General features: G+C 34.0%; 2 protein-coding genes and 1 long non-coding RNA gene across 8 annotated transcripts; 1 reads left to right on the forward strand and 2 right to left on the reverse strand.

Annotated features, from left to right (window-relative positions):
• Nucleotides 1–281: 281 nt before the first annotated feature.
• LOC123885411 lies at nucleotides 282–1,152 on the reverse strand. Its single transcript, XR_006801153.1, has 2 exons — nucleotides 1,063–1,152; nucleotides 282–691 (listed from the first exon to the last, which is right to left on the reverse strand). It is a non-coding gene; the product is annotated as an uncharacterized LOC123885411 (long non-coding RNA).
• Nucleotides 1,153–8,889: 7,737 nt separating this feature from the next.
• On the reverse strand, nucleotides 8,890–11,829 carry LOC123885404 (septin and tuftelin-interacting protein 1 homolog 1-like). Of its 2 annotated transcripts, XM_045934680.1 has the most exons (2): nucleotides 11,670–11,829; nucleotides 8,890–11,553 (listed from the first exon to the last, which is right to left on the reverse strand). In XM_045934680.1, the coding sequence occupies exon 2, from the start codon at nucleotides 11,534–11,536 to the stop codon at nucleotides 9,095–9,097; it is 2,442 nt and encodes an 813-aa protein (XP_045790636.1). In that variant the 5' UTR covers nucleotides 11,537–11,553; nucleotides 11,670–11,829; the 3' UTR covers nucleotides 8,890–9,094. The 2 variants fall into 2 exon arrangements, with proteins under 2 accessions (XP_045790636.1, XP_045790637.1); XM_045934681.1 differs by lacking the exon at nucleotides 11,670–11,829 and having other exon boundaries at nucleotides 8,890–11,578.
• A 6,967-nt stretch (nucleotides 11,830–18,796) lies between these two features.
• Nucleotides 18,797–23,400, forward strand: LOC123885410 (ferritin-3, chloroplastic-like). Of its 5 annotated transcripts, none has more exons than XR_006801152.1 (10): nucleotides 18,797–19,777; nucleotides 20,243–20,331; nucleotides 20,515–20,611; nucleotides 21,181–21,371; nucleotides 21,465–21,908; nucleotides 22,043–22,111; nucleotides 22,217–22,280; nucleotides 22,354–22,676; nucleotides 22,779–22,830; nucleotides 23,121–23,400. XR_006801152.1 is itself a non-coding variant. In XM_045934688.1 (9 exons), the coding sequence occupies exons 4-9, from the start codon at nucleotides 21,294–21,296 to the stop codon at nucleotides 22,910–22,912; spliced, it is 348 nt and encodes a 115-aa protein (XP_045790644.1). In that variant the 5' UTR covers nucleotides 18,799–19,777; nucleotides 20,243–20,331; nucleotides 20,515–20,611; nucleotides 21,181–21,293; the 3' UTR covers nucleotides 22,913–23,400. The 5 variants fall into 5 exon arrangements, 3 of the variants coding, with proteins under 3 accessions (XP_045790644.1, XP_045790646.1, XP_045790647.1); XR_006801151.1 differs by lacking the exons at nucleotides 21,465–21,908; nucleotides 22,217–22,280 and adding an exon at nucleotides 22,901–23,029 and having other exon boundaries at nucleotides 18,799–19,777; nucleotides 22,336–22,388; nucleotides 22,593–22,676; XM_045934688.1 differs by lacking the exons at nucleotides 21,465–21,908; nucleotides 22,217–22,280 and having other exon boundaries at nucleotides 18,799–19,777; nucleotides 22,336–22,388; nucleotides 22,593–22,676; nucleotides 22,901–23,400.
• Nucleotides 23,401–26,665: the final 3,265 nt, after the last annotated feature.

A 26,665-nucleotide genomic window follows, 5' to 3' on the forward strand; every position in this document is an offset into this window, starting at 1 on the left:
TTAGCGGTTTGTAAACATAGTTTTCAAATGGATTTTAAAAACACTCTCATGTTAAGTTTAATAGTAAGCTATTGGAAACTCACACAAAATGAAGGGATCAAAGTTAAAACCCTAGTCATAATGTTCAACCTAACAGTTTCGACATTTCTCCTGTTGAGCAGAGATTTATGGACATTTTTTAAACTTACATTTTGTAATTTGACACCGTTAAGTTGCGTAAAACCCTAAAACAAATTTGACACTGTTAAAATTTAAATCAAATATAGATTTTTTTTTAAAAAAAGAAAAGAATATCATCAAAACAACCGCTTCTAGGTAATCATAATCGATAATTATGATTTACAATAGGAGATGAATATCAATGTTCTTTAAACCTTCACAATTTAAGAATGTTAAAACAGTAATTTTTTTATCAAAAGACAGTCATCTCAGGCCTCAGCACAAGGAAACGTGCAGAGACACAAGGTTAACATGACCAAATTGAAAAAGCATAATCATCACTTAATCAAAAGCCAGAAAGTAATCCTGCTCATTATAGATTGAAACTACAGCCAAGACATTACAGTTTAAGTAGATAATAGCAGACCATTACAGACAACATAGTCTTCTACTTTTAGATTGCCATAAGATCGCCGTAATTTCGAAACACTACTATTGATCCTGCGAACAATCCAGCAGCACGAAGCAATTTCTGCAAGGAAATAAAGACAATCTCAATACTCAAGCTAAACCAAGTCAAGCTCCAAGATATAAACACAAATTTACGGGAAGACAGAACATTTAAATTAAGTAAAAAAAAAAACTAAATAGCCTAAGGTTGCAACCCTTTTATTCATGCTCCATATAACAGCAACTCCTGTAAACTAAGCTCACAGTTAACCTTCTTAACCAAAAACTCCTCGATTGGTTATTCTAAGTGAGCCAAACTCCAAGATATAAACATGAATTAACATTAACAGGAAGACAAAACTTCTAAATTAAGTAAAATGCACTAAATAGGCTAATGTTGCAAACTGATTATTCATGCAACAATTAACAACAATTCCTCTAAATCAGCAGTACCCTTATAATCAAAAGCTTTCTTTGGTTGCTGCAACAAGAAGAATCTTATAACTACCTTGATATTTCCAATTTATATTTTTTTAATTTGGTTTGTTGCGTTACTTGGCTGCTTTTTTATAATTAGATTTGTTTATAGGTTAGGTGGTCACCTGTGGACCCCATCTTATTTATCCTGTTTATTCATTTATGAACTTTGAAGCATCTCATTTCCTAATGATATTTGATGGGTGGCTTTTAGCATGGAGACATGCTTAGATAGATTTATTTCCTAATGATATTGATATACTAGATTATTATATTATTATTATTACTATTATTTTTTTAGTATCATGAGTATTTTTTTTTTTAATAAGTTAAATTAACTCATTCAATTTGACATCAGAGATAATCGAATCTGAGATTTTAAAGATGAGATCTCAAGTTAATATCACCAAACTAACCCAAGTAGATTTCAATATTTTTTTTTATGCAAGTACTATGAATATAATCTTGGTCTTTTTATTATGAAATGGCTAAATGACTTTTTGTCTTTTAAATATAGTATTAATTTTCCTTTTTATTTTACTATTTTTTGTGTGAATAATAGTTTATTTAAACTTTTTTGCCTTCAAATTTAAACACACTAATAGATATGTAAAGAATTTAATAATTACGAGATTAACCTCCCAATATAATGTTGTGGAACAGGCGGTTATGTGTAAGGAGTTTAAAACGACTTAATTTAGTGCTTTTAGGAAAGTAGTGGTGGATGATGTTAGGAAGAGAGAGGGACTCTAGTTTAAGGCTCTTGTAGCTGAGTATTGAGAGGAATATGGCCGAGTTAGGGGAAGGGGTGGTAAAGTGTCAATATGATGGAAGGATTCGATAGACTGTGGAATGTTTGAGCTTTCTCATTACTCCCTCCATTTCACGATGAGTGAGCCAGTTAACTGCGTCACGCATGTTAATGCATAACTTTGATGATTAATATTTTTAATTGTATAACAGTAAAAATTATAAAAATTTCGAAATGAATCCAACAACATCTTATAGGCTAATATTTATTTTTATTTATTAGGAGAAAAATAAGATCAAAGTAAGATATGTGAATAATGTATATAGTCAAAATGACACACTCATTTTACTCCCTCCGTCCCAAAAAGAATGAGTCATTTTGAAAATATACACTATTCATATATCTTGGTTTGACCATATTTTTCTACTAATAAATAAAAATAAATATTAACATATAAGATGTTGTTGGATTCGTCTCAATGAGTATTTTCAAAATATCTAATTTTTATAATTTCTACTATTATACAATTAAAAATATTAATCGTCAAAGTTATGCATCGACATACATAAAACAGTTAACTGACTCATTCTTTTTGGGACGGAGGGAGTAAGTGAATAGAATATATACAACTATGATGCATCGTAATTAATTACAGGGGAAATATTATAACATAATTATAACAAATATTCTAATTTTATCAGGATTTGAATGATGTCGGGGAAGGGAGGGGTGTTACATTCTCACTATAAGTTCATATTGTTGGGTCAACAACGAGGGGGCAGCCAGGGGGATCATCCACATTGGGTTCAAGAACAACTCTACAAGTGAGTTGGACACCACACTCTTACCCAAAACCTTAAGGTGTTAGGTTTATGGGTCATCTCACTTATAAAGTGTTCAACCTCCACTTTTCTAAGCAGTGTGGGACTTAACCACTCACACTTGCCACAACAATCTCCCCCTCAAGTGTGAGTCCATCCACTCTAGGATATGCTCCCCCTCAAGCGGAAGCTTTTTTCATCCTACACTTGTACCGCCGTAAGTCACACTGCTACACGGGACTCGCCGCCTGACCACCTTTGTCAGGAAGACTTTCGATACAAGGAGCCAGTTCAACCCTTTGTCGAACCATCGGCTCTGATACCATTATTGGGTCAACAACGAGGGGGCAGTCAGGGGGATCATACACATTGGGTCTAAGAACAACTCTACAAGTGAGTTAGACACCACACTCTTACCCAAAACCTTAAGGTGTTAGGTTTATGGGTCCTCTTACTTGTCTTGAACCTCCACTTTTCTAAGCAATGTGAGACTTAATCACTCATACTTGCCACAACAATCTCCCCCTCAAGTGTGAGTCCATCCACTCTAGGATATGCTCCCCCTCAAGCGGAAGCTTTCTTCATCCTACACTTGTACCGCCGTAAACCACACTGCTCCATGGAACTCGCCGTCTGACCACCTTTGTCAGGAAGACTTTCGATACAAGGAGCCAGTTCAACCCTTTGTCGAACCATCGGCTCTGATACCACTGTTGGGTCAACAACGAGGGGGCAGCCAGGGGGATCATCCACATTGGGTCTAAGAACAACTCTACAAGTGAGTTAGACACCACACTCTTACCCAAAACCTTAAGGTGTTAGGTTTATGGGTCCTCTTACTTGTCTTCAACCTCCACTTTTCTAAGCAATGTGAGACTTAATCACTCATACTTGCCACAACAATCTCCCCCTCAAGTGTGAGTCCATCCACTCTAGGATATGCTCCCCCTCAAGCGGAAGCTTTCTTCATCCTACACTTGTACCGCCGTAAACCACACTGCTCCATGGAACTCGCCGCCTGACCACCTTTGTCAGGAAGACTCTCGATACAAGGAGTCAGTTCAACCCTTCGTCGAACCATCGGCTCTGATACCACTGTAGGGTCAACACGAGGGGGCAGCCGGGGGGATCATCCACATTGGTTTCAAGAACAACTCTACAAGTGAGTTGGACACCACAATCTTACCCAAAACCTTAAGGTGTTAGGTTTATGGGTCATCTCACTTATAAAGTGTTCAACATCCACTTTTCTAAGCAATGTGGGACTTAACCACTCACACTTGCCACAACACATATCTCTAATTCGATCATGAGAATTATTCAGTTGTGGCTGCATATTTGAGTGCACCGGCATTTTTTTTTTTTTTTTCTACACATTTGGAAATGATCGGAAGAGTAAATGAACAACTTTATAATGTTTCAAGTCCAACAACTTACGCAATCTTTGACTTGCAACAAGAAATCAACAGAAATTGAAATACATATGATTACAAATGTGATGCTTGTGTTTGTTGTTGTAAGATTATTTTTAAGGGAAAATATATTATTATTAATTATCACACCTTTGCACAAGACGAATAGAGATTCGTAAAATATGAGTTACTCCCTCCGTCCCAAAATATAAGACCTTGTTGACTTTTAAACGTATGTCAATACATGACTTTGACCGTGTTTTTCTAAAAGAATATGAATGTAAATATTATCATATAAGATCTTGTTTGATTTGTTTCGATGAATATTTTCAAAATATCAAATTTTTATAACTTTACTAATACACAATTAAAGATATATGTAATCAAAGTTATGTATTGACATACGTGCAAAAGTCAACGGGATCTTATATTTTGGAACGAATAGAGTACAAAACAGAGGCATTAAATATAAGCAAATATCAATGAAAATACTCTCTTCTCCCAAATCTTTGGTCCTTTTTATCTTTTTAGTTTTATCCAAAATCTTTAGTCATTTTAAGAAACCAATACATAATTAGTGATCTTTATCATTTGTACTCTTACTAAAGCTAAAATATTAATTAAATATATTTTTTCTTTCTTAGTAAAGTAAGGGTAAAAATCACTTAACATATCAATTTTTATCTTTCTTAATCCTGGTGCAAAACGCTAAAAAGATTAAAGTTTTGGGACGGAGGGAGTACCAAATATGAACTACAAACCAGAGGCACCAAATATAAGTAGAACACCAATGAAAATACCAAAATTGCAAAACATACCCCACCTAATAGAGGTTAATTTCTAATCTTATTCTTAGAAAGACACTCATCAACTTCCAGACCACAAAAAAAGACATCAACTCGATACATAAAAATGTCACTAAACACTAATTCCCGATCTCAAATAAAAAATTATTAGCCTAAATCTATAGTTGTTGTAAGATTTTATAGATCGGGAAGCTATAGTTACTTGTTACTTTTGGACCACTTTGTTGGGAATGAGAGAGAGAGAGAGAGAGAGAGAGAGAGAGGAGAGGAGAGAGAGAGAGAGAGAGAGGAGAGAGAGAGGAGAGAGAGAGAGAGAGAGAGGAGAGAGAGAGAGAGAGAGAGAGAGAGAGAGAGAGAGAGAGAGAGAGAGAGAGAGAGAGAGAGAGAGAGAGAGAGAGAGAGAGAGAGAGAGAGGAGAGAGAGAGAGAGAGAGAGAGAGAGAGAGAGAGAGAGAGAGAGAGAGAGAGAGAGAGAGAGAGAGAGAGAGAGAGAGAGAGAGAGATGGCATTTTCCATATGCCATGAGACATCAATTTTATTTCCAAACCGTGTCTATCATCATATCTGATACATTATCTTCATTATATCCGATAAATTGTTCTCTCTATATATTTTTTCGAGTTTAATGAATATATTTTGTCATTATATATTAATTTTATACTGATATTTAATAAAAAAAAAAAATTAAGCATTTACATGTTTGTATCTCATTTCTTTTCTCTTTATTTGTTTTTGTTGATAAAATTATACTTTCTTTTCTCCCTACTTTTGCAAGTTGTTTTAGCAATATAGGAAATAATATGAAATATATATCATGTATTTGTTATGAAATTTTTTTTTTTTTTTGGTCAAGTAGCCTAGTGGCTAGAGTCTCACACATTTAAATGTGGAGAATTGTGGAATCCGGGGTTCGAACCTCGGCCACTCCAATAATGTCCCAGATAGCTACCATTTGAGCTACACTTACGGGACTGAAATTTTTAAAAGGAAGTGATGTTTTTAAGTTATTTTTGGTGGCCCTAAATTTCCAACATGTGATTTAAATATTCGTCTACTTTTAGATTGATTGGAAAATCATAGTTGTATTCTTATTTCTTAATTTACCTTATGAGTTTTTATTTGTCAAGTAGTCATTGTGGTTAAAAATTTTATTCTTAAAGTGAATAAGTAAGATGATCAAAATTCGAACTCCAACCCTTACATATGCAATGTCCTACCAACTGAGTTAAGTTCACGAGACAACTTATGAATTCTTTTTTGGTATCATACGGTTTTGTGGAGTATATAGTCCTTTCAAGGGAAAAAAATATTTAGAATTTTTTTGATAAAAATTTTAATTTTAAAATGACTTCAAAATAATTAAGGAGAATGTTAACATGTGTCTTAAGGCACATGTTAAGGAAACAAAAATAAAAATTATTAAATGTTAATTTGTGCATTTTAACTTTTGAAGCATTAAATTTCTTGTATCATTAAATGTTAAATTTCTATATTGAGATATATTTTAACATGTGCCCTAAGGACATCTTTTAACAAACCCAATAATTAAATATAAAAAAAATTAACATGATATTAAATGATTTTTTTTATAAGCAAAATTTGAATTTTAAGGAGTACAAGGGGTATTTAACTCTTACAATTCAAAAGACAATCCCCTTATAAACTACTAAAGCAAGTTAAGGGATTGTTACACCAGTCAAAGAAAACTACATTAGTATTGCTACACAATCGACCTATAAACCAAAACCATGCAATATAAATGATACGGTTCACTAAAACAGAAACATTCACTAAAACAGACAATCCCCCTTATCTTGTGCATTATTACTACCATTCAAATCGGAATATATCTTGAAGACGTAGGAAGGAAACTAGACTAATAATGTGGGGCGGAAAACCATTAAGTTTGGTTTAGTGGTGAAAAAATTTGGATAGTATGCATGAGTTTTTAAGTTCGATTCTCATTGCCAACATTGCAAGTACAACACATTACGGAAGTCCAGACGTGTGTGCAGTCATTTTCTGTGCAAGCTGTGAGTCATATGTTTTATTTGCAGTCTACGCAGTTTGGTTACATTATTATAATATATCGGCAACATTTTCGTTTTCTAGCGATGACACAACATTAAAAAGATTGTTTAAAAAATGAATAAATCATCAAATTAGTATCTAATTTGTAGGACATTCTCAAATAGGGCCCTTACTTGATTGATAATAAGAGATTAAATATAGGGCCAACTTAACGGTGTAACAGAGTCAGAGATCCTTTTTGAAAAATTAAAAAGTAAAAAAAAAAAAAAAGTTATGCACATTTTGTCAGAGGAGCGCATCACATGTTAACACATATTGTTTTAGCTTCGAAAATCAATTCATAAAGAAATTATTCGGAATAAAATAGCAATAATGAAAGTGTTTTTTTTTTACTTGGGGAATGTTAAATATCATGTTACCAAGGTTGTCAGAACCGGACCGGTCATCGAACCGGCGAGCTCACCGGTTCAAGGTTCAATTGGTCGGACCGGGTTCAACTGGGGTCGAATCGTTTTTTAATTATATATATATTTTTTAATTAATATATAAATAAAAATATGTGAATAAATTGCTCAATATTTCATAATTTCACACATTAAAAAGATAAAATATCACAAGTCAATATAAAATAAAATTTCATCGTTGTTTTGTTTTTGTTTCATTCAGATTTTTTTTTACAAAAAATCAGATTTTTTTTTTCTTAAAAAAAAAATTTCAAAACGACGTCGTTTTGCCCTGTTTTTTTTATAAAAAAAAAACTGCAGAACCGCTTGAACCGGTCCGGTCGGTTCACCAGTTCAACCCGGTTCGACCCCGGTTCACACGGTTTTTTTTTGCCGATCGGTTTCCTATCCGGTTTTTGCTCATAACCGAACCGCTTTTATGACCGGTTCACGGTCCGACCGGTCCGACCGGCCGGTCCGGTCCGGTTTTGATAACCTTGCATGTTACCAAGAAAGATAATTTGATTGGGCGTGATATGGTACTGACTGATTCGGTGGCTTGCTTAGGTGGTTGCGGAGTTGATGGAAATATCGACCACTTGGTGATTGGTTGTGTTGTCATTAAGGTTTTGTGGTGTAACATTTTAATTAAATTGGTTAGGTGTGTGTTGTCCTTTATCAAATGTTGTTTTTGATCGTGCGTTGCAATTTTGTAATGTTAATTTATATTCGTTCGTGTTGAGGCGGAATGTTTAGCGTTTGTGTTGTTCGACAAGGTGAAAATTTTACCTTAGTGGTGGTTGAAGACACGTAAGAAAAGTTTTTGTTGTTTCGAGTTGAATATGTATTGGTCTAAACTTTTAGTTTGTTTAGAATTTAGAGACGAATAATGCGTCATTAGTTGGTTGACAGAGTACCAAATAGTCTTAAATAGTTAGTTGACAGAACAACAAAGGAGACTTAAATTATGGGCCGATTATTATCTAGTACTGTAGTTGACTAGATATGAAATTGTTATTTATTTTTTTGAAAATATACTTATGAAATTACCACTTCCCCCCTCTTGTATATTGTTTGCGTACGGATTAAGAAAATTGCTTGTCAAGCTATCAAAGTGTAATTAATCTAACAAAGGAACCAACGATATGCTACACAACAACACATGTTTAATTGAAACTAATTAACGTGACACATGAGAAATTCAATCTTTATCACCATGGATATATTATATTAAGTCACACATTTTATTTTTATCTATGTCATCTGAGAAAGTCATACATTAATACATATACTACTTATATTGAGATAATATTGATTTCTTTCCTTCATTTTTAAACTATCAAAATATCTTTCCAAACGTAACATGAGATAATTTAAGAGAGGCATAGGCATATAGTTTACATGAAGGACAGCTAATAAAATATGATATATCCATATACATTAGTTTTTTGGTAAATACATCCACATAGATTTATAATTTATTCAATGGTGATTGACTGATTTTGTAAAGAATGTATGTACATATCTCAATGCATCTTCATTACTATCATTACTTTGAAGGATTTAATTATTATGGAGTGTATTATCTGAATATAATTTCACAATGTTTTGGATATTGAGACAAAACATACGAAAACTACAATATCCTTAGCCAACAAATCAAGAGAAAATAACTCATACAAAAACTCTAAAGAAATAGAGTACCTGAGAATTGAGATGTTACTTCACATAACCAACACAGAAATTCAGCGTCTTTTACTAAGAGATCTATTATGTAACTCTAGCAATCGCCCAAGAGTTTCTAAAGACCATCTCTCCTCATTTTGGGCATAGACCTTTTGATTTAGAGAATCAATTATTATGCTGACATTGCCAAACCCATATATTTGATGCCCATTATGCATTCTACCAGGTTTAAGTTTGAACAGTAAACCATGATCCCGAGCATAGGCTTCAATGATTTCTTTCACGCTCATTTCATTCGCACCATCTGCACTGATATAGGCTGCTGCTTTCTGATGAGTCTCAAATTTCCTCTGCTCACTTACCCTGATATAATAGCTAATCTCCTCCTTAAAACCAGGTTGCACAACCTCCATGCCTTCAGCAGCCTGGTTCATCATAACAAGACCGCAATTGAGCTTGCATCGGATAAGTTCATTTGCCAAAAGTTCTTTTGGAATAAGTTCTTTCCAGCCCAAAAACCATCTCAAAACTTCATTAAAGTTAGGATTTGAGCACAACCAACGATACAAAACTGTAAGCCACTTGGTAAAGAAGATATCCATCGTGTCAACCATCAGATGAACTGGGATAACTGAAGCCCAGTTCATTACCCAATATAACTGATCAAGTTTCTGACTTGCCAGGTTCACTTGAAAGTCATCAGATACAAATACAGCCTTCAGCTTTGGTACAATAAAACGGTGCATAAGTTGTTGCCAACTATCAGAATCAAATACAGTCTTCCAAGGGGACAATATGGCATATACAGAACCATCACTCGGATGCCACTGCCACGCATCAAGAACAGTACTCAATTTGAAACGAATCATCTGGTAGATACCCTCCAATTTGTGCCCTAGCAAAGGTAGCCACGGATGCACCCATGTGTGGATAGGAATGGTCTCATGACGTGGTTCCCAAGTACCAACTGCACTTGATAGTTTTGGCATGACTATGGTGTCTAATATAGTAGCAAGAACTGAAGAAGGAAGTAATTTTTCCCATGACTCCAAAAACCTTAGCATCGGCTCAGGATCCCGTGCATGCCAGGTATTGATACCAGATATTCTAACAGCTGGTAATACAACCTCTGAAACCAAGTAAGTATAAGGTGACGAAGTGTCCCAAATATCAAAACAATCATCACCTTGAAGCAATTCCTTCCACTGTGACATCAACTCCAAACCATGAGAAGGATTTCGAAGAGGATCCCATCCTTGGAACACTCTGATAAACAAAGGTAGAGCATATGAACAAGCAATGCATGACAAGTTACACAACTTATAGTCCTCAGGATATCTTTTGTGCATGTCTCTAAAGCATTGAGCAAGCGAGTCCAATGTTAATGTTCCTAAGGTGTTCTCTTCTCTGTTCTCTTCTCCAATTCGGTCCAGCACATTCATTATTTTCTCATACTTATCCAACTGATTCTTTTGAAACAATGCCTCAGCTTCCAAGTTCTCGTTTTCTTTTTTCAAGCTAAGTGCTATATCCCTCTCTTTCCTCAAATCACTATCTATCTCTTGGATGTCAGCCTCAGCCAACCGAACTATTAGTGCTACGTTATGCTGAAGCTCAGGCATGGGGACGTCCTCTTCCTTTGCTTTCTCCTCAGCATTCAAATCAGACAAATTTGTATACACTCGTACCTGCGGGCCCCGCATATCATAAATTTTCAGAACAACCTCTGAATCTTCTTGCTTGCTGGCCAAGAAATCTTCAGCAGTTACATACTCTTCTTTTTTCTTATTCTTCTTCCACTGCTTTAACCCCGAACGTTCTCTCGATATTCCAACTGTAGGCTGCACATCTCCTACCGGTGCATCCTTCTTTTCCGTCTGCAAAGTAGGCAACGGCGTTGTATTCTTCTTCGATTCATTCAATCCATTCAAAATAGAAGGTTTCATAACCTCAATAGGATTCACTATACCCTGCTGATTGATCCCAACACCACCACCAAATTTATAACCCATCTTCGCCAGCAGCTTACTTCCAATTTTTTTTGTATGTTTCTCAAAACCCGCAAAATCCACAGATACCACCTGACCTAGACCAGCTTTCTTCTTCTTCTCCTCCAATCTCTCCTTCTCCCTCCTCATTGCTCCCTCCTTAATCTTCTTCCCAAACTCAGTAGGCAAAAAATTATCATCACCATTATCATTCTCATCAGATTCATCACAACCAAAATTCTCATATTTTTCTTTCAAATCCTCATCAACATTATCTTGATTAGGCATGAAATTTAGAGCAGGAACAAAAATCACCGGTTTAGTGAAGTCATGTTTCTTCGAAAAATCACGGTCTTTTCTTCGCTTTCTACGGGAATACTCATCATCATCATCTTCAGAATCCGCAAAAACTCCATAGAGAACATCCTCTCTGGATCGATGTCGTTTCTCTCTTGTTTTTTGACAGTAGAATTCACCACCACGCCATTCGCCACCTTCGAAATCATTCTCCATTCCGAATTTCTCTTGATCTTCATCCATAATTAAAACCACAATTGTTAATTCAAACCACAATCGGGGATTTAAGTTGTTAGGGTTTAATTTGCGATAATATTGAAAGTGTATAAATAGTTGGGAGAGTTATTACCTTAAAAAAGACTGATGATCGGCGGGAGACGGCGGACGGTGTGCGCAGCGGCGATTTGGCTAGGTCAGAAACAGGGCTGAGGGAAACGGCGTCGCCGAGTTAGGAGAGGTTTTTTTTTGTTGCGTACATCTCTATCTCTATTATATATAGAGAGAGAGCTTATTTTAAAAAAAAACTTTTCAAAAAAAGATTTAAAAAAAATCTTCTCAAAAAAGATTTAAAAAAAATCTTCTCAAAAAATATTTAAAAAGAAGGAATTAAAAAAAAAATCTCCTAAAAAAATCTTCGTATCAAAAAAAATCTTTGTATGATTGGATATCTCATTTTCAACAATTTATGGTTTTGTGTTTATGTTTATTTATTCTTTTTAATTTTGATAGGATAAATATCACATGAATACGGAGGACGAAAATTAATCTCTCTCTGTAACTCCAAATTAATCTCTCTTTGTAACTCCAAATTTAGTGGAGTTTGATTCTGTGGATAACTAACTCGATTGCGGTCGTTTCGGTACCATTTTGATGAATTATTGATCAAAATTGAGTTCTGTGAGAAACTTTGAACTTGAGGCTCAGAAGCATATTTTTGGTGAGGAGCAAAATCCAACAAATTATAAAATAGGGGGTAAAATTCCGCATTTTAAAATAAGAGAGGTAAAATTCCGTATTTTTCAAAACACAGGAAGTAAAACTGCATTTAAGCATAAAATATTATTATTTTCATTCTTTTGTTATTTTGTTGTTTGTTTTAGTTTTTTTTTCCTACCAAATTTTTCTCTCCTAATTTGTAATCACTTCACCTCTTACGGCGGTGATATCATCTCCAATATTAACAAGTGCTTCAAGATTTTTATTTTTGATGCAGCAAAACCTTTCATTCAGTGAACTCCAACAAATTTATTTTCACTCCCTATCAAAGCCTCGGATTTTAAAATTTTCCTTCATGGAGTGAAAAAAAAAAAAAATTTCCTTCATGGAAAAGTTCCATTCTTAGAACAAAAAATTTGAACCCCAAACCGAATAAAAATGAATAAATCGAAGAAGCCTGGTAAAATAATTAAAAGCCCCATCAAAATTTGTACTATGATTGAAGGAAACACGTACCATCTTAAAATCAAAGAAAAACAATAAAGAGCAGGACAACAAAATCAAAGACAAAACCACCACACAACCACGCATCACCATCCTCCGCTCATAACCTCTACTAACAACCACCATTAGCAACCATCAAAACCACCGTAACCAAAACAAAACAATTGCAACAACAAGAAGCAGAAGGAAGAAGAACATATCGGAGAAGGAGGAACAATGGATTTTGTGTCAGAGGAGATGTAGAGTTCGTTGTGGAACTCGCGTTCACTGTGGCAGCAAGGGAGGCGAAGTCTCACTGTGCTTTTCTACAAGAAATCGCAGGAAGGTGAAATAGTGAAGACAGGAAAGCCATGTGAAATGGAAGAGAGAGAACATATGTGCTTACAAAATTGCCCCTTTGTATATTGGTGATGTTACAAAGTTGCCCCTGAATTGTCCCAAAAATGTTGTTAGAATATCATTTCTCGATCTAGAATTGAGTTTATGTTTGGATATATTCATACAAAAGTGAGTTGAACAAAGAATTTGAATGTAAGGATCAATTCTAGAATGAGAAGCTACAATTTCTAGCTTCAAGTAGAATTCATTCTTGAGGCAGAATCCATTCTACTTTTGAGAAACCAAACAAGTCAGAATTCAATCTACATATCCAGAATCCATTCTGGCTACTCCAGAATGGAAACCAAACATACACTAAGAGTAATAAACCGGTGTTGTGCTCAATACTTTAGCCTTCTTCTAAAACATTTATACCTTAGTCATCTCATCTCATCTTCATCAATTAAATCGACATTTATTATCAAAATAAAGTAAGCATTTTTCTTCATCAAGTGCTAATTAAAATCATCAAGTAACATCCAATAAGGTATTGAGAACATCATTCCGTAGTCATCGAATTATTCCCAAAACACAGTTTCAAGAAGTGGAAATAATATAAATGAGTCAAGCATAGAAACTTCATTAATTATATAAAAGTAGGTCAATTTATAAGCAAGTTCAATAAACTAAGCTTAAGCTTTATCTCAAAAAATGGGTGTTGGAATTGGGTTCTACGCGAAAACTAAGACAAATAGGTCAAAAAGTCAACAAAAAGTCAAAAGGCTTCAAGGCTGTGCGCCGCACAAGGACCAGTGCCCTCAACTGCAAAGTTGTGCGCCGCGCGAACACGACCTTCAAAATTATGCATAAATCAATTTTTGGCTCGGGAACTTATGGAAAAAGTGAAAGGTTAATCTCGCTAAAATTATTGTTTAGTTTAAGTGGGAAAGGTTAATCTATTTTGTCAAATTCACTACTGTTTCTATTTTTAGTTTAATCTCACTAAAATTCATAAATTCCCCTAATTGATAAATTAACCCTTCCTTAATTAATTAAAGTTAACCACTAGCTTAATAAACCTCTCAATTACTAAAATACCCTTTAGAGTCCTAAAACTCAATAAATCACAAAATCACATACATATATATATATATATATATATATATATATATATATATATATATATTGCACACAATTAAGCAAATAATATAAATAAATACAACTAATTAAATTACGACCGTTACATCAGTCATTGTGTATATAACCAAGTCATTGACTCGTAAGTCATAAGTTATCCTTGAAGCAACAACTTTATGTATTTCGAATAATGGAATGAGAAACCAGAAAAGCCAAGAAATAGAGATAATCTTGTTTAATTTAATCATGATTTTCATTCTTTACAATTATACATTTTAGAGTAAGAAACAGAGAGAATCCAATCATATCAAAGTCATTTGTATGTTAATCTAATGAAATCAATTGATTTTTTTTTTCTTAATTAATCATAAACAGAAATCAATATTTGCATTCATAAAAAAGGATTTTATGATAGAATCTAACCAGCATTGAACTCCAACAGTAATAACGGCAAAATTAACAACGCATTCCATTCCATTGTGATCCATCATACAACAGTAATATCACAACCTATGTCAATTTAGAAGGAAATCAAGCATTACAAATGAGGGACACATTAGTCCCTATGTTTAGTTCTATTCAATAGTGAGTTGAAGTTGAACCAATAAGCGAGTAGAACAAAATCTATCGACATGTTGTCTTTGTAGTACTAGTTTTCAAGCTTAAGCTGTTAGTGGGGAAGTTCCATAAAATGGATTGAGTATAGCACACATTACTCACAAGAGTAATAGTTACTTAAAAAAAACAGAGAAACTAAAAACAGAACTAAAAACAGGCCTCTATTGGTTTGGTTACTGACTCAATAGATTCAAATTAGTCTTTGCATATATTATGATCTCTATGTTCCGATTAACGACCCAAAACAGTCCCTATGGTATTCATCTCTTTGAATTCGTTCATAGTTATCTATCTAGAATGACTCCTTCCTTCATAAACTCAAACCATTCCCTCTTAATCTACATTTAAATTGTAGTAATTGGAAATGTACCACTAACTGGCTACTATCCTCCAACCTAAGCTAAAACATATTAAATCCATTTTCCTTTTTATTTAGTATTCCATCTATCTATGCTAATCTAATTTACTCTTTTATCAGTCTTCATCTATACTTAGAGGAGATTCCAGGAGATTCAACAACAAAAACAAACAAAGACCACGACATCATTTGACTCCACAAAAGAAACAAGAGATTAAGGAAGCTTTTGAATTATTCGACACCGATGGCTCTGGTACTATTGATGCCAAGGAGCTTAATGTTGCCATGAGGTTTCATCATCTATTCTTAATTAACCTCTAATTCTTTCTCATGTTAATTAATTAATTACTGTAATTTCCTATGTTGTTTTCATAGTACTATAATACATCTTATCTTTGCAGGGCCCTTGGATTTGAGATGACAGAAGAGGTATATGTTATATATTATTATATAATAATATAATGTCTAACTACATACAAATGCTTATGCTAGTAGATAAACTCAAATAAGTCAATCCAAACAACTCCTTAGTTAGGCCTTAGATATGGTTGGTTGTTCTTCTACTTATTCAGAATTTCTTTTTTAGTGTTAACCCTCCCTACGGTTCCCAAAGAAAGGGGACTCCGGTAATCCGGAGTTTGACTGAGAGGTAAGTAAAGTCTGATCAAGAATTTAGTGTTCCATCTATCTATGCTAATTATAAGCTAAACAAGGAAACAGAAACTTTCTTAATGGTCTGTTTCGATGAGGAGGTCATGGTATGCTTAAAGCCCACTGACTACAATTCAAGATATGTCCAATTCAATTTTTAAAATCAAACCAAATAATTCAACTGATTAAACCATAAACCAACACTATCTACAATACAGTCACGAATAATAATAATCAAACAGATAGAAGTAAATGTATGTTTGCATTCATAAAAGAGGGTTTTATCATAGAATCTAACCAGCATTCAGATCCAACAATAATCACGGCAATCAATTACAAAAGTCAATTATGCTAATAATACCGATAGTTTGAACTGCAGAAGAAAATTACCAGACAGCCGAAAATAAAAAGTACCGAAAATCCAAAGTCATATAGGTAAGGTAAGGTAATATAAATCAATCGTCGTCGTCGTCATCATCATCATCACCACTATCACCATTCTCATCATCGTCGTCGTCATCATCATCACCACCATCACCATTCTCATCATCATCGTCGTCATCATCAGGATCATCATCATCGTTGTCTTCATCCTCCTCCTCCTCCTCATCATCATCATCACCACCACCACCATTCTCATCATCATCATCATCATCGTCATCATCAGGATCATCATCATCATCATCATCGTTGTCGTCATCCTCCTCCTCCTCCTCATCATCATCACCACCACCACCACCATTCTCATCATCATCGTCGTCGTCATCAGAATCATCATCATCGTCGTCGTCATCCTCCTCCTCCTCCTCATCATCACCACCACCACCACCACCATTCTCATCATCGTCGTTGTCATCAGGATCATCATCATCATCATCATCGTTGTCGTCATCCTCCTCATCATCATCACCACCACCACCATTCTCATCATCGTCGTTGTCATCAGGATCATCATTGTCGTCGTCGTCATCATCATCATCATCATCATCATCATCCTCCTCATCATTATCACCACCACCACCACCACCACCACCATTCTCATCATCGTCGTCGTCATCAGGATCATCATCATCATCCTCCTCCTCATCATTATCACCACCACCACCACCACCATTCTCATCATCGTCGTCGTCGTCCTCATCATCCTCATCATTATCAAAACTCCGCCACTCATACTTTTCCTTCACCTGGGATCAATAAGCATTCAAAATTCATTAATTAAAAAAGAATGGTATGGTGATGATCAAATCAAAGCTGAAAAACTACAGTGAAGTAGATTATAAAAAAAAAAACTTACGATGAAGCAGCATTGTATATGAAGATAACCCAATTTTAGTTGGCCTTGGTAAAGATCAAGGCGTTGGTGAATATCTTCATTACCATAAGGGCAGTCAAGTAAATATCTAAGATCTAATCTGTAAAAACAAAAAAGAAAAACAACATTCAATTATAGGAATTTAATATCCAAGTTAGCTTAAATATCCAAAAATTCATTCAAACGTACGTGGCGGTGGCAAGTTTCCGCATATCATTGGCAGCATAAACTTCAAACTTAATGGACTTCATATGGCGGGTGTCAACTACAGTTTCAAAGTGCTCCTCCTCCCAATGATAATAAATCATTCCATCCCCATCAACAGCATAGCGGGCGTGAGGTCCGAAACCATCCCTTGACAGCTTACTAGAATATTGAGGTTGTCGGGGAGGAAAATACATCACGTACAGATCAACTATGTCATGCCATTCCGGGAAGATAGACGCCAGAAAAAGCTTGCCTTTAATATTGCCACGCACACCGGTGTGCCGGTACTAAAAGTAAAACAATAAACAAAACAATAAAATTTCTAAAACGGAAGTCTAAGTGGGAAAAATAAAATAATAAATAAATTAACTTAGCTTAATAACCTACCCGGCCCACAACTGTGAAATCATACTTGATATTTACCAAGCAACATGATTCTCCTGAGGCGATAAGAGAGAACACGAGAGTTTTTACACCCGGACGAAGGTCCTCAGACAACTCAGATAAGTCAATGTTATGTTCAGCCAATTCCGCACCATTCGCCTGGTCACAGAGTAGGAAGCGCACTGATTTTGTAAACTTAGGTACCACAAACATAGTCAAGGAACCCTTATACAAATTCCAAGTAAATCCATTAGCTACCCGATCAGCAGTTGAGCTCACAAACTTCACCGTATCATTGATCATGATCTTCATGAAAGGTTGGACGATGTGTGCTACAGAATTAGAATTAAAAAATTATTGATTGAGAATTAGAGAATTATTATAAAAGATGAAGAAGAAAAAAATTATCTTACAATGTATATCGTCATAATCATCATTATGAATTGAAATGAGTCCGAGCTCCAAAAATCCCTCCAGCGTCTTCATCAGGTCTGTAAGAGAAGAGAGGAGAAGTTTTCAAATTCAAATCAAATAAATGAGAGTGAAGAAATCGGATTTTGGAGAGTGAAGAAATGAGAAATAAATGAGAAGAGAAGTTAAAAATATTGAGAATTTGTCAAATTTATATTATATGTTCCACAAATTCTTAGATAAAGATATTAGTCACTATTAAACAACGGTAAAAAATATTTGGTTTTTTGTATTGATTTACAATTTTAATTTAGAACGGTTTAGACAAGAAGGTTCAAATGAAAAATTTCTAGGTGAAAATAAATCATGAAGTAATACATTGTAGAAGCAAAATAAAACAATAGGAATGTAAATAAATGTTCAACATATATAAGCAATTGATTAGCTCTAATATTGCATGCATGATTTTGATTTTTTCTAGATAAAGCATGAAAATGTAAATGTGAAAGAGAAATGTATAAAAGGAATGAAAAATATGTTGAGATGTTTACAAAATGTGGTTGAAGCTTGATGATTATTATCTTGTTGTTAGAGAGTGAAAAGAAAACCAGAATATCTATAATATACATAAAAGATCATGGATTGGGAAACCCTAATGCAAAACCCTAATCCATTGGCCAATATGTGTTCAACACCTTTGAATCATGTCCTATTGTCTCTTGCCATCACATCCTTCTACCCATCCAATTATCACCCTCCACATGTCTCACTACTTACTTGGATTCTAAGTTGACATTGTACATGCATTCTAAGTTGACATTCATGGATTGTGTATGCATTAGGTTTCTTGGAAATTGCATTCACAAAGTCAACTATGACATTATGCCACTACTTACTTCACTTTCTTCACAATGTCAACCATCACATGATGTAATGATTGTTCTTCCAATCTTCTTATTGGCTGCCTATTCTTCTACATCCATTCATTCATACATTGTAGATTGCTTCACAAAGTTAACCATCACATTATATAATCATTGTTCTTCCAATCCTCTCATTGGCTACCTATTTTCTTTGCAAATTGACAAAAATTGACTCTTCCTCTACATGGTTTATGCAAACAATTGGTTGATTTGCTGGTTTTATGATAGCTGATTTATACAATCAACTGGTTTATGTAAACAATTGGATGCATGTGTTGTGTTGCTGATTTATAGCACAGAAGAAGGTATTCTCACTCATTTTCTCTCTCTCTCTCTCTCTCTCTCTCTCTCTCTCTCGTCCGCACAACCACACCAAACAAACACCATGCCTCACCTCCTCCACAATCACCACCGAACAAGACCTCACCTCCGCCTCAGTTTGCCGCCACAATCACCACCGAACAAGACCTCACCTCCACCTCAGTTCGCCGTCCAATCCATCGCGGCTACCTAATCAACCCCCACCTCCAACGTGATATCTGGTCTCATCTCTTCACCTCAATCCTTCACATAAACCCTTCTCAATCCTCTGTCCTCTCACTGAACCTCTCTTCACTCTGCCATCAATTCAACACTCCGTTGACAGAAAAAGGAAGCACTTGCTCAACACAGGACATGGAAAAAGAAATTGCACGGTTAGTAGTACGACAAAATCAAACTTTCTATTTCTGATCTTTGGTTAATATTATTGATTTTGGTGGTTTTGTTTTATGATTTCTATTTAGGTTTTCAATTTCTGTTTTGAATTTTTATTGTAAGATTTAGCTTCAGAAGCATATAAAAATACGTTTTTTTTCCTTTCCTTCTTCTGATCGATCAAAAATTGAATTTTTTTTTGGGACAATTTGTGTGTATGTTGTGATTTTGAAGTTTAAAACATGATTCCTACCCATAACAAGGTTTCTTCATCACTTGATTATTAAAAATTGAAAATATTTTCTGCCACTTTTGTGTTGCAGGTTTCTGTGTTTGTTTTCCCTTTTTTGATCAATGTTAATGAATTTTTCATGTTGAGTTGCATGGTCAATTTTGTTATTTTTTTGAAGTTTAGGAATAATTTGAAGCTGGAAATTTGTTCAAATTAACATGTTGATAAACAGGGCCAAAGAAATTGTATGACACTTGAAGAGTCTGTTGGAAAAAGACTGCAAAAATATGGGGGATCAGATAATAAAGAATTGCTTCAGAGGTGAAATAGTTTCTTCAACTTGTGTTATCTTTTTTCATAGATTGAGAATTAATCATTTAACTTGTGTTGAATTTGTTATTAAATTGTAGAAGTTTTCTGTTGAACAATAAGCATATACCATGTAATATCACTCACTATATATGACACTAGGGAAGTCTTTAAGTTGTCAATTGATTGTTGCAGGGAAGTTGGTTTTCGGTGGTTATTCAGTTTCAAATCAAAATCACCGGAAAAGCCAGTCGCGCCACCACCACAAAAGCTTTTTCTATGCGACAGACTGGTACAATTATTCTAAATCTATAATTTTTCTAGGTTTTAGGTTTTTGGAAAATTTTAATTTGTTTCTTTGATTGATAGATTGAATAAATATAAATAATGGATATACTCAATCCTTTGTGTTGTTATGTTGAGTTAGAAAATTTTGATTGTTGAGTTAGAAAATATGGTGTTGAGTTACAAAAACAATATATCATATTAACTAAGATAAACAAACCTAATCCCTTAGAGTTGTGCATATGATTTTGTGTAGGATTTTTCAATTGATTTTTCAGATTAGGTTGTTTGATTTGCCAAGTTAAGACATGTATTATATGAAATCCATGATTGACAACACTACGAGTAGTTCTTTTAAGCTACATCATTATAGTGCTACAGAATTAGAACAAGTCACTATTTTATGAAATCCATGATTGACAACACTGCGAGTAGTTCATTCTTGCATATGCTCTGATTTATGTATGTTACTGATATGCTTTCAACTTTAATCTCTCCGGGAAACTGTTGAAATATTTGGAAAGAAGCGTAAGTTTGATTCGTCCTTTTTGACTTTTTTTTTCTCTGGTATGATAGGCTGCTGAAGAATCAAGTTAAGGGAGGAATTTGAAAGTGAGGGCAGAAAGCTTACTCCTAAAGAAGAGTCACAGACTTTTGATTCAAATGTAATCACGTCTGGAACTGAATTCATGGTTGTTTTATCAATTGCAGTTCAGTATTATGTTCATCTTAAGCTGAACAATGACCCTGGTTGGAAAAATATCAAGGTAAGTTGTACTGTTATATAAATTGCATGGCTGCAGTATGTGTTTCTCATTTGAGTGTTGATTCTTAATACGGTGATTCATGTATATCTGAAGGTTATTCTTTCTGATGCAAATGTTCCCGGTGAAGGGGAGCATAAGATTATTTCCTATGGTGATTCGTGTATATCTGAATGTTATTTTTATCAATTGATTTGAATTGTTAATTGCTTTGCACCACATGCCTAAGAATTTGGGATAAGCATATTAATTAACTAGCAATAGCAATTCCCATTGAGCCATGTGCCTCCTTAAAAATAGCAATCTCATCATCCAATGCCTATTTTATAGGCTAATTAGATGGGATGGTCATAGTGCATTTAACAAAGTAACCCAAATCCCACTATCACACTGATTTTGCCTATTCCCGCCATAGTTTTGGACGATGCTCAACCACATCTCTCTACCTCTTCCATGTTCCAATGCATATCATCTCAACCCTTTCCAGGACATCTCATCTCAATCCTAACTTTCAAAGTCTCAAGAAAATAGAATCATCATGTATACTCTCATAGTCTCTCGAAAACTCATTGTTGTTCCTCTAAACAAAAGTTATTTTTTATATTTAGATGATTCATCTTGATTGTTCCATTTCTTTTTCTTTTTTTCATTTTTTACTCCTTATTAATTTGCAGAAGTATTCCTTATCTTTGGCGACGATCCAATGCTTGCAGTGGCTCATGGTCGCGGTGTATATTGTGATGGTAAAGATTATTACACTTTTTGATTCAACCTTTTTCTTCTATATAATTTGTGCCTTCTCATTTTCCTCTTCAATTCATTTCTTGCTGCAAAATTATGATTACTAGATATCTTGTGTTGATTGTGACCATAAGCCTCTACAAATGCTGGAAGTTTTGTTATTGCTTTCAGGTTGGTGTGAACTTTTCAATAAAAAGTTGAATTTCGCATCTACAAATGCTGAAAGTTTTGTTATTGCTTTCAGGTGCAGTGTATTGTGGAAATATGGACAGCGGAAGTGTATGTCCCGTTTACCCTTCTTATACGCATAGTATTATGAGTAAGGATGGGTGCACAGTCTCAGAAGAGTGCATTAAAGACAATGATAGTGAGGATGATTATGCGCATCCAGACGCCTGCACATGAATAACTATGAGAATCATGCTTTATTTTATTTATGAGAATCATGATTTATTTTGTGTTTTTGTGATGATGTAATTTCAGTGTGGAATACAATGTTTCGTATGTGTACCACTCTTTGTTTGCATACTTTGACAGAGACAACCTACCTCTCAAGGGACTTGCCAAGTAATACACTTCATAAGATTCATTTTGTAGTTTTTTTTTTCCAATTATTTGTCAATATGGGGTTTTGAATCATTCTTGTGTGATGTTTTTTGTGGTTAATAGGTTCTTTAAGGAATATAGTGATGAAGAAAGAGAGCATGCTATCAAATATCAGGTTGGTATTACTTTATAAACATTTCAGAATTTACTACAGAGTTATTGATATCAGAATAATTTTGATGCAGCTTTTTATGTGACTTTTTATGTGAAGAGGGTTCTCAAAAAAACCATGATGATATAGAAGATGATAATAAGGCTTAACCCTGCCTCAACTTTCATCTGGGAAGGAAAACATGATTATAGTGTTTTCCAAAGTATCTTGAAAAATTATAATTCATTTTTTTATCCTATGCTTCATGTTTGTATTGATTTTGCTTGATTGTCTCCCGTATTGTTTACTTCTAGGGATGAAACTTAAACTCTCATTCAGTCATCCAAATTCATTATAGAAGAAGGCCATATATTTTCAAGGAGGGACGTTTAAGTCAAACCAGTTCTCTAAGCTAGCATTTGAAAATAAATTATCAGTTGAAGAGAATTCTATTATCCGACTAATTTGTAATTTGGAGATAGTTTGTATCAGAAAATCGATTACTTATTTGTACATTTCGTTTTGATTATGTAATTGGATATCTTATAATACTTAAATTGGGTCCAGATTATAGCTACACTTTTTTTAATTTAACATGCTATATACTTAATGTGTAATGGCAGCAAAACCTAAAATGAAATATTGTTATAATTTGCCATATACTCTATAAGTAATAAGAATGTGAAAGAGTTATAATTTGCCATGGTGTATAAGTGTGTGAAATTATGATAACTCCAATTTCATTTATGCAGTATTACTATGGTCAACAACATCCATAATTGATAACATCCATGATTGATATATAAATGGTGTTCCGCCGAACCCGTGCATCGCACGGGCAGCCGACTAGTTTAAAATAAAAGTTGAAGAGAGAAGTTTCTAGAATTTCATTTGGATTTCATTTTGAGAGTGAAGTGTGAGGACAAAGACAAAAATGAAGAAAAGTTTGTTAAGGGTCAAGGGTCAAGGCACATGAGAGTTTGTTTTGGACCAGCCTAAACGGCACCACACACACATAATAAATGAAAGGCATCTATATTATTTTCATAAATAATATCCATATATATCTTTGCCTTCCTAGTAGCCTACTAGCAGTAGGTGTAACTAATAATCAAATTACATGAAATATGTACAAAAATCATGAAATCAGTATAAATTGATCACAAAAGTTTAAAGAGAAAAATTAATACATAACACATGAAAAAGAAGTTAAAAAATGGACCATAGACCAGGAGTGTCATTCAAATTGTGGAGCTTTTGATATGTTCTATTCTTGTTTATAATATCGACAATTTCGCTTGCAGGGTTTAAATTTGATGACATTATCATCATGAGTACACTTGCACTATACTTACATTTTCTGCCAATTTTAATGCACAAAACAAGTTATGCTAAGAACCAAATCATCTAAATTTCAATTCATAAATGATAATAATCAATCAGATGATCAGTCAGTAACTAAGTAATAAAACCCAAATACTTTGATCTCTTGTGACTGATTCCTATCAATCAACTATTGACATAAAACACAACTTTAGGCCAATCATGGCTAATTAATTAAAAAACGAATGTTGGTCTTAGTCCTAATTTTTAAGCTAAGCAATGACTAGTGAAAGTCAAAGCAAAGAACATGTGTACTTTCCTCAAATAATGAAACATTTATAAATTTTGAGAAAATTCAAATAGGAAAGATTTGAATCATCCTTCTAAATAAAATCATCAAAGTCATTTATAAAGTTTGAGAAAATTCAAATAGGAATCATATCCTTTTGAATAAAATCATGAAAGTCTTCGTTTTAACTTAAAATAGATTCATTAAAAAAATGCATAAAGGAAAATTTTTAAAAAGTGTAAATGTGAATATGGCATTATAATGTTTTGGCTGGCAATGGCACAATCTTGATGATGGACAAGGAGGCGTAGCTAGATAAAATAGAAAGAACATACTGTAATAAGATTGTGTTCAAGTGTGTGAATATAGTCAAATATTTATTGTTTAAGAGTTAACATTGTTTCAGTCTCATCTCTTCCGTTGCCATCTGTTAGAAATAATATAAAAGCATTGATATGACTCTATCCCAAAACCTTAAGGTGTTAGTATAGAGCCATATAAATGGTTTTATATTATTTCTAACACCATCATTAAGAAACAGTGTATCAAAAACGTGTTTGGTATTTTTTGTATTTTTTTTGGCACAGGTATTTTTGTATTAAAAATATAAAATTTAATCATTAAATACTCCGATAGATATTGGAAAATAACGCAAATGTATATGATCTTTTTTATTAAAAAAATAAAATTTAATTGTTGGATACTTCTTCGATACATATCGAAAAGTATAAAAAATGTATCTATGTTGGATACAATATCTATCACAATACTTAAACAATTTTAGATACAATATCTAACACAATACTTAAACAATTTTAGAGTATTGAGATTTCCTAGCTTAAAAAATTATCATCATCATCAGAACCAAAATTCTCATCTTTTTCTTTCAAATTCTCATTAACATTATCTTGATTAGGCATAAGATTTAAAGCAGCAACAAAAATCATCGGTTTAGTGAAGTCCTGTTTCTTCTTCGAAAAATCAGGGTATTTTCTTCCCTTTCTACTGGAATACTCGTCATCATCATCATCATGATCATCTTCAGAATCAGCAAAAACACCATAGAGAACATCATCTTTGGTTTGATGACGTTTCTCTTTTCGCTTTCGATAGTAGAATTCACCATCAACCCAATCGCCACCTTCGAAATCGTTCTCCATTCCGAGTTTCGCAATCTCTTTGATTTAAGTTGTTAGGGTTTCAAAAAGACGACGACTGATGATTGGTTGAAGACGGCTGACGGTGTGGCGGCGGGTGATTGGTTAGGTCAGAAACACGGCTGAGTAGTTTCGCAATCTCATGAATCTTTACAACAAATTCTCCTAAATAATATATTTGACAGTAGTTTAATTTACAAAGACAAAAATGAAGAAAAGTTTGTTAAGGGTCAAGGGTCAAGGGTCAAGGCACATGAGAGTTTGTTTTGGACCAGCCTAAACGGCACCACACACACATAATAAATGAAAGGTATCTATATTATTTTCATAAATAATATCCATATATATCTTTGCCTTCCTAGTAGCCTACTAGCAGTAGGTGTAACTAATAATCAAATTACATGAAATATGTACAAAAATCATGAAATCAGTATAAATTGATCACAAAAGTTTAAAGAGAAAAATTAATACATAACACATGAAAAAGAAGTTAAAAAATGGACCATAGACCAGGAGTGTCATTCAAATTGTGGAGCTTTTGATATGTTCTATTCTTGTTTATAATATCGACAATTTCGCTTGCAGGGTTTAAATTTGATGACATTATCATCATGAGTACACTTGCACTATACTTACATTTTCTGCCAATTTTAATGCACAAAACAAGTTATGCTAAGAACCAAATCATCTAAATTTCAATTCATAAATGATAATAATCAATCAGATGATCAGTCAGTAACTAAGTAATAAAACCCAAATACTTTGATCTCTTGTGACTGATTCCTATCAATCAACTATTGACATAAAACACAACTTTAGGCCAATCATGGCTAATTAATTAAAAAACGAATGTTGGTCTTAGTCCTAATTTTTAAGCTAAGCAATGACTAGTGAAAGTCAAAGCAAAGAACATGTGTACTTTCCTCAAATAATGAAACATTTATAAAAAAAATAACAATAGGCTGCGCCGCTAAACTTTTTTGGATTAAAAAAATTAACAGTTACCATTGGAAAGAAGCTCCTGAAACTTCTGGAATTGAATAATTGCTTTCACTTGTTGGCTTTTATCATCGGCGCCCATTGCAACAAA

Source organism: Trifolium pratense, linkage group LG5 (assembly GCF_020283565.1).
Source record: "Trifolium pratense cultivar HEN17-A07 linkage group LG5, ARS_RC_1.1, whole genome shotgun sequence".
Lineage (NCBI taxonomy): Eukaryota > Viridiplantae > Streptophyta > Magnoliopsida > Fabales > Fabaceae > Trifolium > Trifolium pratense.

Bases quoted from the DNA above. Each gene is read 5' to 3' on its own strand.
- LOC123885410 (XM_045934688.1), top strand. From the start codon at position 21,294: ATGGTTGTTTTATCAATTGCAGTTCAGTATTATGTTCATCTTAAGCTG. The intron at 21,372-22,042 runs GTAAGTTGTACT...ATTAATTTGCAG, and splicing joins CTGGTTGGAAAAATATCAAG to AAGTATTCCTTATCTTTGGC. The intron at 22,677-22,778 runs GTAATACACTTC...TGTGGTTAATAG, and splicing joins CCTCTCAAGGGACTTGCCAA to GTTCTTTAAGGAATATAGTG.
- LOC123885404 (XM_045934681.1), bottom strand. From the start codon at position 11,563: ATGGATGAAGATCAAGAGAAATTCGGAATGGAGAATGATTTCGAAGGT.